The following is a 17,558-nucleotide window of genomic DNA, read 5'->3' as shown; positions in this document are numbered from 1 at the left end:
TTAATTTTTTTTTATTTAAAAATGTTTTTTAAAAAAGGGATTGATAAGATGTTGGTTGAAAAAGGAAAAGAAAAATTCAAAAAAAAAAAAAAGACATGAATTCTATTTGCTGTGTTCCCCTAGTGCTGGCGTTCTGCCATTCTCATTGATCGGTAAACTTGGTCTTGGCTGGCTGTTCTTGCTGATCTTCTGGGGGAGGGGCCTGTTGCCGTGGTTCCCAAATGTCTTTGCCAGAGGCGGAATTGCCCGCCCTTGCCTGGTCCGGGCTAAGTAATCTGCTCGGGTTTGCTCTCGGGAGCTTTTGTTCCCTGCAAGCTTTCCCTACAGCTTTGGAGGATGAGAGTGAAAATGGCGGCCTCCCAATCTCCACCCCGGAGGAGCTGAGACCTTGGGGCCCTGCTCCTCAGTGAGCCCCCAGAGAAAAGCAGTCAATCACTCCCGTCTCCCTGGTCTCTGGTCTCACTCCGCGCTCACCTCGCCTGTGACAGAGCATTTCTATCTCTGGCACACGACCCTGTGTGGAGTCTCCAAACCCAGCAGATACCTGGCATGCACTCCTGTGCCGTTCCTCCCGGGGGAGGAAGGGGAGTCTCCCCAGATCTGCTGCTTGTTGGGTCCCTGCTGGAGGAGCAGTGGCCCGACTGTGCCGCGGATCACAGTTTATGGCAACCCTGAGCTGAGAGCCCGCGCTTCGGCTCTGTCTCTGCAGCCAGCTTCCCCACTCTGATACCTGGGAGCTCTGCTGTACTCAGGCACCCCTGGTCTTTCTGTGACCCCAAGGGTCCTGAGACCACACTGTTTCACCCCCCACTTAGTCACTGGAGTGACATCCCTCAGCAGATCAGACTTCTAAAAGTTCCGATTTTGTGCTCCAGGGCTCTATCACTTGCCAGAAGCGGCTGACCTAGGCCCCCTCCCCTGCCATCTGTTCTCCCGAATATCGCCTCAGATTCACTTCTCCACACATCCTACCTTCCAGAAAGTGGTCGCTTTTCTGATGAGAGAGTTGTTGCTCTTCTTTTCTTCTATCTCCTGTTGAGTTTGTAGGTGTTCAGAATGGTTTGGTCCCTATCCAGCTGGATTCCTGGGACCAGATGATATCCAGGTCTCCTACTCCTCTGCCATCTTGCTCCACCCCTCCAGAAACCTGACTTGTCTTGTTCTCTGTAATGTCAGTGCTCAAAACAGCGTCTGGCATGCAGTGATACTCAGAAAATACTGGGCTGGAGGTAAAAGAATGAGTCACTCCTTTAGCGGTTAAAAAAAAAGTTTTAAACAAAGCTTTTGTATTAATCTGCTCAGGCTGCCATAACAAAACACCACAGACTAGGTGGTTTACACAGCAGAAATTTGTTTCTTATAGTTCTGGAGGCTGAAAGTCCAAGATCAAGGTGTTAGCAGTTTTGGCTTCTCCCAGCTCTGCTTGGTTTGCAGATAGTCATCTTCATCCTGTGTCCTCACATGGTCTTTTCTCTGTGCATGCATCTTTGAGGTCTCTTTATCTAAATTTTCTCTTCTTATAAGGATGTAAGTCATATGGATTAAGGCCCACTTTAATGGCTTCATTTTAACTTAACCACCTTTTAAAGGCCATATCGCCAGTCACAACCAGAAGTACTGAGAGATAGGGCTTCAGTATATGAATTTGGGGGCAACAAAATTCAGCTCATTATGGTGTTAAGCACACAAGAACTAAATGGAGAAGTTTAGATTTGTTTGAGATGAGTTGCTTGGGGACCCTGCCCATCAATCTTCTTACTTCTAATCCACCGGCCAGAGGCATCCCTAGGAATTCCCAGTAGGAGGGTCTAGTCTGATCTCCTGACTGAACAGAAGGAGAAACTGGCACAGCAAGGAGAGGTGATGTGTCCAAAGTCACTCAGCAAAGGGCCTAGGAGGAGCATGGCCCCTGGCCTTAGTGCACAACTTTCTCTGCCCAGCTTACAGTACCATACTGATGAAGCTCATACTGACCTGTTCCCCAACATCAGATGTTCAGACAGAGATCCCAAGGTGAGCCACAATCTAGTCTCCACCCAGAAACATCCTCTAAGAAGAATCCTGAGCAAAGGGGCAGTCAGGAGTGGTGTTGTCTCTGAGGACTGCCATGCCCCCACGAAAGGCCCCACCTCTTGTCAGTCCAGCCAGTGTGGTACTCTCTGCTGCATCATATAGAGTCTTTAACTCCTCCAGAAGGAGCCCAGATGTATCCATTTCTTTCCACTCAGCAAATGATTTGTAGAAATTTATGCAATTATTTTCCATTACAGATAAGAATTGACAATTAAAACCCAATCAGCAACAATACAAAGGGAGGCAGTTAGCCAACTTTGTCAGCCCCAAATGTCTGCCTACTGCCAAGATCTGAACACCTGGTGGGCAGGTGTGAGAGCAGCTGTGGGAGAGATCAGAAGGGTATCTGAGGGTAGAACAAAGTTGCCGGGGGCTCTGAGGGAGAGCCTGAGGATCCAGCAAGCTTTTATTGCCAGGACCTCAGGGAAAGGGAGCTCTCCAGGCTCTGATTCTTGCTACAGACTTGGTAAAGGGCTCAGACCTCTCAGGGGTCCCAGAGAGACAATAGCAGCCAGAGCTGTGGGCAGCCAGCTGACTGCATTTTCAGCTTCCCTTTTAATCTGTGTCTTTATTTTAGCAGTAATAAAATCTGGCACACGGAGAAAATTGGCAGATATTTTTTGGGAAATAATGACTTTTCTTTCTTTTTTTAATTTTTTTATTTGAGAGAGAGAGACAGAGATAGCAACAGAGATAGAGAGAGAGAGCATGAGTAGGGAGGGGAGGGAGAAGCAGGCTCCCTGATGTGGGGCTCGATCCCAGGACCCTGGGATCATGATCTGAGCCGAAGGTCAGGTCTAAGGCAAACACTTAACCATCTGAGCCACCCAGCTGCCCCATAATGACTTTTCATTAAGGTAATGTCTCCTTTTATCTGAGTCCTCTTGTTACTGGATGAAAGTGGGTCTGCTCCTGAGTGAGTTATAGATGGAGACTACACCAGGTAGAGTTGCCTCACGAAGTCATCTTTATTTGTACAAATAAGATTACAGGGAACAATTTCCAAAGCCATGACTCTAGAACACGGGTAAGCAGCCTCCTTATGTTAAGGTTTGAAATAAATATTCAGTATGGAATTTTAACATTATAGTGAAGCTGAGGTAATTGTCTGGACTTTCTGATTCATCTGTGTAGGTGTGGTCCTCAAATGTTACTTTTTCTGTTCCAGCAATTCATTATTTTCTAAAAGATGAAAACAATAGGTAGAAGCTTCTAGGAGTTACCTGAATTCAGGAAGTCAATCCTGAGTTCAAGGGGTCAGTCTTGAGTTCAGGGCATCAGTCTTGAGTTCAGGAGGTCAAGGGGTCTCACCAGTGACATCCTCATCCTGTGTGAGAAGGAGCTGCATCATTCTTTGTGCACCTCTGATAGGTGGGCTCTGAATTTGGCTGCAGACTATGAAGGCTCTGAGAAGGATCTTGCTTACTTCATGTCAGTAAGCTATAATAATAATATTAATCAGTGACAGTTTTGAGTGTCTGCTTTCTTTAAGGCATCGAGTCATACAACAGTTCTCTGAAGCATGTGTTATAATTAAGTCTATTTCACAAATGATTAAATGGAGGCTACATTTTCCACCTTTTTTTTTTTGTTATATCTCTATTTTCTTTTCTTTTTTAATTTTATTTTATTATGTTATGTTAGTCAACATACAATACATCACCAGATTTCAATGCAGTGATCTATGATTCATTGTTTTCATACAACACCCAGTGTTCCATGCAGCATGTGCCCTCCTTTATACCCATCACCTGGCTAACACATCCCCCCACACCCAACCCCTCTAAAACCCTCAGTTTGTATCTCAGAGTCCATAGTCTCTCATGGTTGATCTCTCCTTCCAATTTCTCCCCCTTCATTTTTCCCTGCCTTCTCCTAATATCCTCCATGTTATTCCTTATGTTCCACAAATAAGTGAAACCATATGATAATTGACTTTCTCTGCTTCACTTATTTCACTTAGCATAATCTCCCCCAATCCCATCCATGTTGATGTAAAAGTTGGGTATTCATCCATTCTGATGGCTGAGTAATATTCCATTGTATACATGGACCACATCTTTATCCATTTGTCTGTTGAAGGGCATTTCAGCTCTTTCCACAGTTTGGCTATTGTGGACATTGCTGCTATGAACATTGGGGTGCCTATGGCCCTTCTTTTCACTACATCTGTGTCTTTGGGGTAAATACCCAGTAGTGCAATTGCTGGGTCATAGGGTAGCTCTATTTTTAATGTCCTGAGGAACCTCCATACTGTTTTCCAGAGTGGCTGTACCAACTTGCATTCCCACAAACAATGTAAGAGGGTTCCCCTTTGTCCACAACCTCTCCAATATGTGTTGTTTCTTGCCTTGTCCATTTTTGCCATTCTAACTGGTGTAAGGTGGTATCTCAATGTGGATTTGATTTGAGTTTCCCTGATGGCTAATGATGTTGAACATTTTTTCATGTGTCTGGTAGCCATTTGTATGTCTTCTTTGGAGAAGTGTCAGTTCATGTCTTCTGCCCATTTTTTGACCTGATGATATGTTTTTTTGGGTGTTGACTTTGAGAAGTTCTTTATAGATCTTGGATACCAGCCCTTTCTCTGTAGTGTCATTTGCAAATAACTTCTCCCATTCTGTGGGTTGCCTCTTTGTTTTGTTGACTGTGCAGAAGCTTTTTATCTTGATGAAGTCCCAAAAGTTCATTTTTGCTTTTGTTTCATTAGCCTTTGGGGATGTATCTTGAAAGAAGTTGCTGTGGCCGATGTCAAAGAGGTTACTGCTTATGTTCTTCTCTAGGATTTTGATGGATTCCTGTATCACATTGAGGTCTTTCATCCATTTTGAGTTTATCTTTGTGTATGGTGTTAGAGAATGATTGAGTTTCATTCACTGCATGCGGCTGTCCAATTTTCCCAGCACCATTTATTGAAGAGACTATCTTTTTTCCATTGTATATTTTTTCCTGCTTTGTTGAAGATATTTGACCATAGAGTTGAGGGTCCATATCTGGGCTCTCTATTCTGTTCCACTGGTATATATGTCTGTTTTTGTGCCAATACCATGCTATCTTGGTGATCACTGCTTTTTCATATAGCTTGAAATTGGGCAACATGATGCCCCCAGTTTTGTTTTTCTTTTTCAACATTTCCTTGGCAATTCGGGGTCTTTTCTGATTCCATACACATTTTAGGATTGTTTGTTCCAGCACTTTGAAAAATCTCATTGGAATTTTGATCAAGATGGCATTGAAGGTGTAGATTGCTCTGGGTAGCATAGACATTTTAACAATCTTTATTCTTCCGATCCATGAGCATGGAATGTTTTTCCCTCTTTTTGTGTCTCCTTCAATTTCTTTCATGAGTGTTCTGTAGTTCCTAGAGTATAGATCCTTTACCTCTTTGGTTAGGTTTATTCCAAGGTATCTTATGGTTTTTGGTGCTATTGTAAATGGAATCATTTCTCTAATTTCTCTTTCTACAGTTGCATTGTTAGTGTATAAGAAAGCTACTGTTTTCTGTGCATTGATTTTGTATCCTGCCACATTACTGAATTGTTGTATGAGTTCTAGTAATTTGGGGGTGGAGTCTTTTGGGTTTTCCACATAGAACATCATGTCATCTGTGAAAAGAGGGAGTTTGAATTTTTCTTTGCCATTTTGAATACATTTTATTTCTTTTTGTTATCTGATTGCTGTTTCTAGGACTTCTAGTTCTATGTTGAACAGTAGTGGAGAGAGTGAGCATCCTTGTCGTGTTCCTGATCTTAAGGGAAAGGCTCTCAGCTTTTCCCCATTGAGGGTGATATTTGTTGTGGGTTTTTCATAGATGGATTTTATGAACTTGAGGAATGTTCTAGCTATCTAAACTGAAGAGTTTTAATCAGGAAAGGATGTTGTATTTTGTTAAATGTTTTTTCTTCATCAATTGAGAGGACCATATGATTCTTCTTTCTCCTCTTATTAATGTGTTCTATCACAGTGATGGATTTCTGGATGTTGAACCATGCTTGCAACCCAGAGATAAATCCCACTTGGTAGTGATGGATGATCCTTTTAATGTACTGTGGGATCCTATTAGCTAGGATTTTGTTGAGAATTTTGGCATCCATATTCATCAGATATATTGGTCTGAATTTCTCCTTTTTGAAGGGGTCTTTGCCTGGTTTGGGGATCAAGGTAATGCTGGCCTCATAGAATGAGTCTGGAAGTTTTCCTTCTGTTTCTATATTTTGAAGCAGCTTCAGGAGAATAGGTATTATTTCTTCTTTGAATGTTTGGTAGAATTCCACCAGGGAATCCATCAGGCTCTGGACTCTTGTTTTTTGGGAGGTTTTTGATCAATGCTTCAATCTCATTACTGGTTATTATACTAGGTTATTAGGTTAATATACTAGGTTATTGGCCTATTCAGGTTGTCAAATTCTTCCAGTTTCAGTCTTGGCAGTTTATAGGTTTCCAGGAAGGCCTCCATTTCATCCAGATTGCTCAGTTTATTGGCATATAGTTGTTGATAGTAATTTCTAATAATTGTTTCTATTTCCTTGGTGTTAGTCGTGATCTGTTCCCTTTCATTCATAATTTTATTAATTTGGGTCCTTTCTCTTTTCTTTTGGATAAGTCTGGTCAGTAGTTTATTGATCTTATTAATTCGTTCAAAGCACCAGCTTCTAGTTTCATTCATCTGATCTACTGTGTTTCTGGTTTCTAATTCATTGGTATCTGCTCTAATCTTAATTATTTCTCTTCTAATGTGTGTCTTAGGCATCATTTGTTGCTTTTTCTCTAGTTCTTTAAGGTGTAAAGTTAGTTGGCGAATTCAGGATTTTTCTATTTTTTTGAGTGAGACTTGGATGGCTATGTATTTCCCCCTTAGGACTGCCTTTGCAGTATCCCAAATGTTTTGGACCGATGTGTTCCCATAAAACAGCACAGGGCTGCAGATTGGATAAAAAAGACAGGACTCATCCATATGCTGTCAATAAGAGACTCATTTTGAACCTAAAGATACATGCAGACTGAAAGTGAAGGAATGGAGATCCATTCTTTCATGCCAACAGACCTCAAAAGAAAGTGGGTATAGCAATTCTTATATCAGAAAAATTAGACTTTAAACTAAAGACTGTAGTTAGAGACACAGAAGCACACTATATCATCCTTAAAGGGTCAATCCAACAAGAAGATCTAACAATTGTAAATATCTCCACCCCCAACATGGGAGCAGCCATCTACATAAGACAACTGTTAACCAAAATAAAGAGTCATATTGATATCAATATATTAATTGTAGGAGACCTCAATACTCCACTCTCAGCAATAGACAGATCATCTAAGCAGAAAATCAACAAAGAAACAAGAGCTTTGAATGACACACTGGCCCAGATGGACCTCATAGATATGTACAGAACATTCCACCTTATAAAAACAGAATACTCCTTCTTCTCTAGCACACATGGAACTTTCTCCAGAATAGACCACATACTGGGTCACAAATCAGGACTCAACTGATACCAAAAGATTGAGATTATTCCCTGCATATTCTCAGACCATAATACTTTACAACTGAGACTCAATCAGAAGAAAAAAAATTGGAAGAAATTCAAGCATTTGGAAGCTAAAGACCACTCTGCTTAAGAAAGTTTGGATCAACCAGGAAATCAAAGAAGAACTTAAACAATTCATGGAAAAGATATTGCCAATCTGGCAAGAAAGAGGAGGTACAGCTGTTTGCTCAGAACTATTGGGAACTAGGGTCTCATTAATAAATTACCCAGCTCTGAAGATGTAGGGAGGCTTGTGCAGGAGACCCAAAGGTGAGGAGGGCAAACAATCCTACTGTGCATCTCTCTAGGGTTTGGGGTTTGGAGGGAGCAAGTGAAGGCTGAGGGACAGGCACGTGGCTAGATGGACAGATGGATGTGACTTAGTGAGAGCAGCTGCTGTGTCATTCTAGTCCTGCAGGACAGGGCAGATACGGTCTTCCAGATACATCTCTGGGAGAAGACTATTATTAATGAAATAAACACAGCTGGCATTTATAGCATGTCAGTCAGTATGGTGGGAAAGGCAAGCCACACAGTGAGTGTACTTGATGATACTCTCCCACAACCACACAGAGGTCCCTGGGGGCAAGGACCTGGATGTTACTGCAGATGCCAGAAGTGCGTGTAAAGGAGCAATTAATCCCAATTTAAATGGATCAAGTAGAGGTCATAGACTGACTTGGGTGGTTGAGGAATGGTAGCTCTTTGAGAGGTTGAGGGATGGAATGTGGAGAGGGATTCCAGAGATGAGTCCTGAAGAAATGGAAGGTATAAAGTCTTTTAAGGCAATAACAATGGCCTGATGTATTTATGAGATGGGATTATTATTATTTTTTTAAAGATTTTATTTATTTATTTATTTGACAGAGAGAGAGAGAGACAGCGAGAGAGGGAACACAAGCAGGGGGAGTGGGAGAGGGAGAAGCAGGCTCTCTGCTGAGCAGGGACCCCGATGTGGGGCTCGATCCCAGGACCCTGGGATCATGACCTGAGCCAAAGGCAGACACTTAATGACTGAGCCACCCAGGCGCCCCTGGAGATGGGATTTTAATCTTTTGATATGAACACTGTCCTAATGGAACAGAATGGATGGAGATATGTATACTGAGGAAGTGCTCATGAAGGACAGTCAGCCCAAGGTAGTTCTGGGTCTAGAGCTGAACAGACATTTCTTTCTGGATTAGATGCCGAGATTTTATTTTAATTGCCCCCTTTTTTATATTCTTTTTCATGACTGAATTAAACTGGAACCAGGGAAGCCTTGAGTATTCTTAGGTGTCCAATAAAGGTGGTTAAGTACCCCTTTCCTGGTCTCTGAGGAGCAGCAATCCTGAGATCATGCAAGGAATATTCTTCCAACCAGAAGCCCCTAGAGCATTTGCACATCCTTCCCATGGCCTGTCAGAACCCTCAGCAGCAGAGAGTGGTGCCCAGGTCAGACACCAGACACAGGAGCTGTGCCACAGCATCTGAGCCACAGGATCTGACAAATATAATCACAGTCCTTGGTTCTGGTCACATTCCTTTCTTCTTGCAGTGGTGTGTGTGTATGTCTGTTTATTTGCAGAGTGCCTGTATATGGTATATGTGTGTGAGTGCTTGGTAGTGAGTGAGTATGAGTATGTGGATGTATGATGTATGCATACGAGTATGCGTGCATGTACATGTGTACTATGTGTGTGCATATGCATGCGTATGACTATAATCATGATTCCACCCCCAGGCAGTAACCTGTTCACCAGGAAGAGCAGCCCTATGAAAGCTAGTATGAGAGGATCCCTTCTCCCATCCCCATCTCTCTCACATCTACTCTCTACCAGTCTCAAAACTGATGTTTGAGGGATGAGCTTTTGAAATAAATTCAATCTTTAGAAGTCAGACTCAGAAAGGTGGTAGGAGATTCTTCTTTTTCCTGGATGTGTCGGCTGAAGATTCCTGGGAACAAATGAGCCATGAAGCCCCAGACACTGAGAGGTTCTGGGATCTGTGTGAGAGGCTGGACAAACTGAGGGCAATGAAGGTCTTACATTAAAATCAGTGAGGAAAATAATCACACACACCTCTAATGTGCTTCCTCTTATTTTCCCTCAATCTGTGGCCTTGAAAAGTATGAAATTCCCCAGCCTTTGATTATTCACTGCTGATGTGTGTATATGTGTGTGATAGTGTTTATAGATTTTGCCATCACTCTTTGTGCCTACTTTACAGAAAAAAAAAAAAGTCACTGCTGAAATACGATAAGACTGTAAAAAGTACATAAAATTTGGGGTGCCTGGGCGGCTCAGTCAGCATCTGACTCTTGATTTTGGCTCAGGTCATGATCTCAGAGTCATGAGATCAAGCCCCACGTCAGGCTCCTCACTGAGAATGGAGCCTCTCCCTCTCCCTCTGCCCCTCCCTAGTTGTGCTCTCTCTCTCTTTCTCTCTCTCTAAAAAGCAAACAAACAAAAAGTACATAAAATTATTTACTTATTCATTAATCCAATCCACAAATATTCACTGAGCTCTATGCTTTATCAGACACTGGTACCAGGAGTATAGTTGTGCCTACAACAGCCTCAGTGCCTACACTTAAGGATCTCATATCCTATGAGGGAGACAGACATAAAGTAATATGTGGTTACCAATTATGGCACCTGCCTAGAAGGAAAAGAATAAGGTGCTACGAGAGAGAATGACAGGGCATAGCCTGTATTGTTATCCATATCAAGTGTCCTTAAAATCCACAAATTTTTCCAATGATCTATTTCAGTGGTTTATAAATCTTAGTGGAACATCAGAATCATTTATGAAGTGTTTGTTTTTATTTAATACAGAAATCACTCTCAACTCCTGAATCAGAATCTTCAACCAAGGATCTACACATTTATGAAGCACCCCAGGTGATCTTGAGACAAGCTAAGATTGAATACAACTGACCTCATCTTTAGATGTTATGCACACATGGCTTAGATTCTTTTCTTGGTGAAGACAGAGATAAATTCAGTATTCTTGATACAACATCTCTTTCAGATTGTGCCCATCTCCATCTCCTAGGCCTGTTCACCTTTGAGGATGTGGTGTTGTTATGTGCATGGCTAAAACCCCCGCCCCAACAGCACCAAGGGGTCCATCAACAAAACTCAGTATTTCGGAAAAGTACACAATGGGATGAAGATGGGTAAGAAACAGCTGTTTTACAACCATGTGTTTTAGTGTGTCTGTGTGACTTTGTATGTCTGTGTGTGCACACACTGATTCAATATGTGGTTATTTAAAAAAGGAAACCTCTGTTTCAAAACATTTGATTCTGAATTTAATCAAAGAAAGTTCATCTGATATAGTAATTTTTGTAATTCAGGAAAAAATGAATACTCATTTTTAAAATTGAGACTTTATTTCTTAGAGCATTTTTATATTTATAAAAAGTTGAGCATAATTCCCAAATACTCCACACACCTAAGATCCCTGTTATTGACATCTTGCATTAAAGAGACTCATTTATTACCACTGAAAAACAATTCTTAATACAATATTATAATCCAAAATCTATAGTGTACATTACATTTCATTCTTTGTGTTGTACATTCTATGGGTTCCAAGAAATGCATAATGTCATGTATCCACATATACGTATCATACAGAATAGTTTCTCTGCCCTGAGAATCCCCTGTGCAGTGAAACTGTGAAAATAGAATCAGAGAAATAAGTGACACCATGAAACATTCCAATGTCAGAATTATTGGAATCCTTGACGGGGTGGAGAAAGAGTTTGTTCTTCAGTGAGCTCTCCAGGCCACACTATCTCTGTTTCTGTCTGTGCTACTATAAACTGCAGCATCCTGGGTTGTGTGCCCCTCAGCAGCATTCCCAGTCTTCACCTTCATGTCAGGGCACATCTCTGCCCTTTGTGTTTCTAAAACTGCCAGCCACTCCCAGTTCACAAACATGGCCCCGCTGCTCTGGTTTCAGTCTGGGGAGCTGCCCTAAAGTCCTTTCCCCTTTGCTGCTGGTATGTGATTCTGTGCCTGGTCCCTACCTCCAAAGGCTATCACTCACTCATGGTAGGATCCCGATGGCTTGGCTCCCTCCCCCTTCCATTTATCCTCCAATATCTGCCCGCACAATCATGGCTCCCCAATTCATACTGTGAAACCAACCATCTGCGATATTCTGTTTGTAGAGATCCAGATCTATCTTCTTACATCTCAGGCTGATTTCGTGGGTGTTCAGAGTGGTCTGGTAGATATCCAGTTTAATTCCGGGGACCAGTTGGAATAGGTCCCCTACTCCTCCACCATCTTTTTTTCGATCTCAAGTCTTGAACCTTTAGAGACTTGGAAAAGCATATTAGAAATACTAGAAAAGTGTGATCATTGATGAGTTTCTCCAATTCCATATCCATCTATCCATTCAACTGCCCATCCATTCATCTGCCCAGCCCTTGATTATAAAGCAACATTTTCAAAACTTTGTCCTTGCTATTCACTTGACCTGGAACCTTCTTTTCTGAGAGGTCTCTATGGCTTATCTCTATTAATTCCCTCAATTTTCTCAAATTTCACTTGCCTAGAGAAGCCTTCCTGGACTACCTTTTTATAAAATAACAACTCTTCTAATGTTACCCTCTGTCATCCTTATTCTACTTTATTTTTCTTGATATCACTGGCTGACACTATTTTTTATATTATTTTGTTTATAAGAGGACAGGGAATTTGTTAATTTCATGAAAGATTGTATGTATCCTACCCTAAATCAGTGCTAGATGTGAAATAAGTTCTCAATATATATTTGTTGAAATATTAAGTCAAAGATTAAATGAATATTATAGCTAAGTATATGGTATCTTTAAGAAGAGTCCTTTGGAAGATTAAATACTTAATCTCAATGATGAGGTCACTGGTAACATTTTTTTAGTTGATAATCACTCACTTATGTTTAGCACCAATGCATGGTAGACATTTGAATACATTTATCTCTAATTCATTTTATGATGTTGCAAGGAGAGTAATGTCATCCCCACTGTTAAGATGGAGAAAATAGGGTTTCCCAAAGTCATCCCAATCCTAAGTGGCAGGTCTGGGCTTCTAACTCAGTCCATCTGTGGCCAATTTACTTTCTTCTACTCAACTCTGACCCCCATTCCAGACCTTCTGTCAGGGAAGCTTACAATAGTATTTAAGAGCTACATGTGGAGACCAGTCACATCACGTGGTGACCACTTTGACCTATGTCTATCTTTAGCAGTTTCATCACCAGCACTATTTGATTTGGTACTAGATGATTTTAACTGCTTCCCAAAAGCAAATACCCCATCAAAAATCAAAACTTTGCTTGAAGATAGGAATTAATGTACTTATGAGGGCAATTCCAAGGGGGCTGGTCCCCAAATGGTCATGACAGTGACCCACACAGGGGAAATGAAGGGGAGGCAATGGATTTAATTGTACAAATTATCTTGTGTTTGTCTAAAAAAAATTACACACATACCTCCAGACTTTATATTGACTCTATAATGAGTGATGATCTGTGTGGGTTTCTATAAAGAAACTGAAACAATGGGATGCTTTTCAAGCAAATACTAAATATGTTTTACATATTATTTATTTTATCAGTACAGTCACAGTCTAATGAATGGTATCAGTTCTGAGAGGTACATAGAAATCTGCCCATCCCTGAGCTTCATACCAAAACGATGTCTTGGTTTTTTTTAAAGATCTAGAAGCAAAGGAAGTGAGCCATTATTCAAAAAGATCACTCTTTCTAATATTTCTACCTTCTAAATTGAAATGTCTCACTTGATCAAAATATTAACATGCTGTTGATGGAGAAATTCAGTTTGGTTTAGCCGAAAAAAAGACAAACTGCTAGATCTACCAGAATTGAAGATTGAGGTTCTCTGCCCTGGAGGTATCACAATATGGTAGAAGAGCCAAACATATAGACCCTTTCATTAGAATATAACAACAGCTTCTCTACAGGGCACTCTCATTATAGAAAAGGGGATGAAACCATTGGGGTTAGAGAAAACCTGCAGAAGATAAGGGATGCACCATTGGGGTAAGAGAAATACTGGAGAAGATACCTGCATTGAGTCTTCAAAGGTGTTAATAAGTACAATAGTAGTTAACATTTATTGAGCCCTTGGTGTGGGTCAGACACTGAGCTAAGTGTTTAAAAACACCTTTTCTCATTTTATTCCCACCATGGACCCACGGGTTAGGAATTTTTATTCTTCTCATTTTATGGCTGTTGCCATTGATGTTCAAGATCATTTTACTAGTATCAGGTACAACTGAAATTCAAACCCTGATCCAACTGAAGCCAAACTGTACTCTGCCCTTATTCTTAGAGCAGGAGTTAACCAGACAAGGAGACTCTCCAAGTAAGAGAACTGCATGGGCAAAACCACAGCAGTGTGAAATAGTGACATCTAATATTGCATGCTTTTTATGTGGAAAACTTTTCCTAAGTGTCTTACATAAACTAATATGCTTAATCTGCAAAATAAGTCAAAAAAATAAAATCTCCAGTTAATGGTTGCAAAATCTATAGCACTGGAAGTTTAAATACTTGCCCACAGTCACATAGCTAGTAAGGGAAGAGCCAAGTTTCAATCCCAGACAGGGCAGCACCAAAGCCTGGGCTCTCTGCATAGCATGTTTGAGGAACAATAAGCACATCCACAGCATAAAGGGAGAGTACACAATGGTGAGTGCTGAGACTGAAGGAGAAGGTGGGCATGCCAGGGGCCTGGGTGCCTGCCAGGGAGCTTGGATTTTGTCCTCAAGGAGGTAGGGGTAAGATATTTAAGTAATGAGGTAACACGGTCAACTCTGTATTGTAGATAGATCCACTCAGACACAGTGTGAAGGGTAGATTTGTATGTGCAAGTCTGGACATGAGAAAAGCAATGGGAAGTCTTATGTAGAGATCTAAGTGCCAGGTGAGGGGATCCTGAGCAATAATGTATCACGGTGGGAGAGGAAATGAGGGAAGGGAGGCATGGAAGTGCTGTTCCTTCTAATGCCCTGGAGGGGCCCAACCTTAAAGAAGATGAGAACTGGCTTGCCGGCAGGGATCACAAGGTAGATACTAGTTGGGGGAGGCAAATGAGGTAATATTCAAGTTGAAATTCAGCTTCCCCCTCCCACCTTCCCTTGGCTAACAGAAGTTCAACCCTTTGCAATTATCTCCTTTCTTCGAACTTTCCTGGGAGTGTCTAGAGATTTTGATTGGCTGCCTACCTTCTGTTCTCAGCCCCCACATCCCCAGCACCTCACACTGTAAAGCCTAGGAAGTCACATACATTCATAGCCAGGGTTGACCCTGTGACCCAACGCTCATCAATGTCAGCGAAAATTTGCTGTGTGTCTAGGAAAACATTTGCTTTCTTAACAAAAGGCCAGATTCAGTTGCTTACTACTAGTTCATTCTCTCTCAACTTCTCCCTGCCTTGATGGTGGGTGTAAAGCCCAGGGCCATGGCACCTTCATTGTGAACAAAGAAGCCATGCATAAGAATTGCATATATTTGGGTATTTTAAAGTTACTGTTGACCAATGGTTCTATTACCAGCTGCTAAAAGCATCCCTAACTGCTGGGTATGCACCTTCTCTTCATCACTGGTCTTTTAAGACTTATTCTTGGTACTAGTACTGCCATGGGCCAGAGACAATGGGTGGTTGTTGACCTTGCTGCCAGCTGACCTCACCCCTGTTGGCTTCTGTGTGTCTCCTCAGGAACCAAGGCCCTAGCAGAACAAGGAGAAGTTTTCCTCCTTCTATTTGGGGAAAAGAGAGTTCCCTGAGTAGAATTGTTTGTTACTCAAAGTGTCCTAGAGTTTAGTGCAGCAACATTTCTAGTTCATTCACATTTTCCACTGTGTGTGTGTGGGGGTGGTAAGAAACATATCCAGTGAGGCTAACTTGTTCTAGAGGGGTGATCAAGTAATAATACCCACATTGTACTTGGAAACCACCACTTGTCTCCTGCCTTTAGGACTGCTCCTGCTTAGAGGAGTACCTGTCCAAGAGTAAGAGCTATATACGAATTAACAGTTCCTTTGCTTATTTGTATTATTATGCTGCCTTGTGCAGTCACCTTCATGGTCTCCACTTTTATCATCTCTATATGAGGATCAGAGTCTGCTCCTTCAGCACTGTTGCCAGGATTAAGGGGAGCAATCTCTCATAAACTACCCTGCACAAGGCCTGGTGTGGTCTTGCAATGCATTCCTGGGAGTGTCTTTCCTAGTCTTCTCCCACAAAGCTCCTTATAAGATTATATGGGAGTAACTAAGGAGACACTCTCTCTTCCTGAACAATGTTTCTCCTGACTAACCACACCCAGAAAGACTTCCTTTGGCAAATCTAAACACTTCACATTCATTTTCAAGGCTGTTTTCTCCTGATGTAACTAGTAAACAAGTAGTGGTAGTGGGGAGCACAGGTGGTCTCCCCACACACTGTTGCTGATCTTCCAGTGTGAGAGAGAAGCTTCAGTGTTATAAACATCTGTTTAAATTAACTTCTGTGATCTGTCTCAGCTGTATTTTAAACAGAATTTAGGGCTGAGCCTGCCACTCCAAATGCAGCTGCTCACAGTCTCTGGGCAAGTATGGCTCATCTCTCATTTTCAAGTGTCTGTGCAGTTGGCCCTGGTCACCTCACCCTGGGAAATGCTTATGGTTGAACAAAAACTCTGAACCCTGTGGGATTTCTATTGCCTCAGTGGAGCAGAAGTGCCCTTGGCTCCTGGCCACAGTATGTTAGGATGCTACAGATGGGTTCCATGAGGTTATTGCCTGCTGTGTCACTAATCAGTGCTCACCAAGGAAACATTGGGCATGTTGAGAGAGTCAGAAGCTCAGTGGTCTCTCCTGTCCAAGACCCCCCTGTTCTTCTTGCTGTATCCACTGCTCAGTTTGAATGAATATTGCACATGTCAGTTAATGGGACCAGGGAAATAAGTCTCCCATACCAAGTCTTCATCTCATTCTTTTTCTAGTCTTAATATCTTCATACAGGCACAGTGCAGGGAATGTGAAGCTTAATGTAAAAGTGAGAGCATGGGTCTCTGCATCAGGTGGATCTGGATTCTGAAACTCATTAAATTCTAGATAAATTCAAATTTATCTCCTGACTCCTGGAGATAACCATGCTGAATCATCAGTTAGGATATCCAAGGCATGCTAGATAGAAGACTCTGCCTCGGGTCTCCGGCAGCCAGAGGTAGGTGATAGGTGGGCCGGGTCTCGCCGCCTGCGGTCCCCGGCCTCGCCCGCTCGCGCTCCGCTGCCAACCCACGATGCCGCAGTATCAGACCTGGGAGGAGTTCAGTCGCGCGGCCGAGAAACTCTACCTCGCCGACCCTATGAAGGCCCGTGTGGTTCTCAAATATAGGCATTCTGATGGGAGTTTGTGTATTAAAGTAACAGATGATTTAGTTTGTTTGGTGTATAGAACAGACCAAGCCCAAGACGTAAAGAAGATTGAGAAATTCCACAGTCAACTAATGAGACTTATGGTAGCCAAGGAATCCCCCAGTGTTGCCATGGAAACGGACTAAATGGTTTGAATTGAAGATCTGTCCTGTTCTTATGAAGTAAATCTCTTTTGAATCTGAAAAAGTGTTGGGAAAGAAAATAGTTTATATAACTAAGTGGGCTCTTCAGAAGTGGGGAGATCATTTTTTGTACTTTGTGTTTTAATGTTTAATTTAAAGAGCTAGGAATGTAAAATGCTTTCAGGTAGAAAACCTTTATTTATTTTTGAAAACTGAACAAATGCATCTATGTTGGGAAACCTTTTGCAGGTTGATATGGGGCAAAATACGTAATTATTCTATGGTAAGTTTGTAGCAGTAATTTGAAAAAGGCAATTCTTCCTTAAATTTAGTTAATTTGTCTTTAAAAGAAAATTAGAGGTAACCATTTTGCTGGATTGATATATTCCTTTTGTAGATAAAGTTTGTGCTGTTG

The 17,558-nt window shown here is 41.8% G+C and overlaps 1 protein-coding gene across 1 annotated transcript; it reads left to right on the top strand.

Moving 5' to 3' along the window:
* The first annotated feature begins 16,817 nt into the window (after positions 1–16,817).
* On the top strand, positions 16,818–17,194 carry LOC118013117 (signal recognition particle 9 kDa protein-like). Its single transcript, XM_035008761.1, has one exon. It carries the CDS (start codon positions 16,886–16,888, stop codon positions 17,144–17,146), a length of 261 nt encoding a protein of 86 aa, XP_034864652.1. The 5' UTR covers positions 16,818–16,885; the 3' UTR covers positions 17,147–17,194.
* The last annotated feature ends 364 nt before the right edge of the window (positions 17,195–17,558 follow it).

Source organism: Mirounga leonina, unplaced genomic scaffold, assembly GCF_011800145.1.
Source record: "Mirounga leonina isolate KUSES-001 unplaced genomic scaffold, KU_Mleo_1.0 Mir_153, whole genome shotgun sequence".
Taxonomy (NCBI): Eukaryota; Metazoa; Chordata; class Mammalia; order Carnivora; family Phocidae; genus Mirounga; species Mirounga leonina.
The sequence above is the reverse complement of the archived record's forward strand: the minus strand, read 5'-3'. Positions and strand labels throughout refer to the sequence as shown.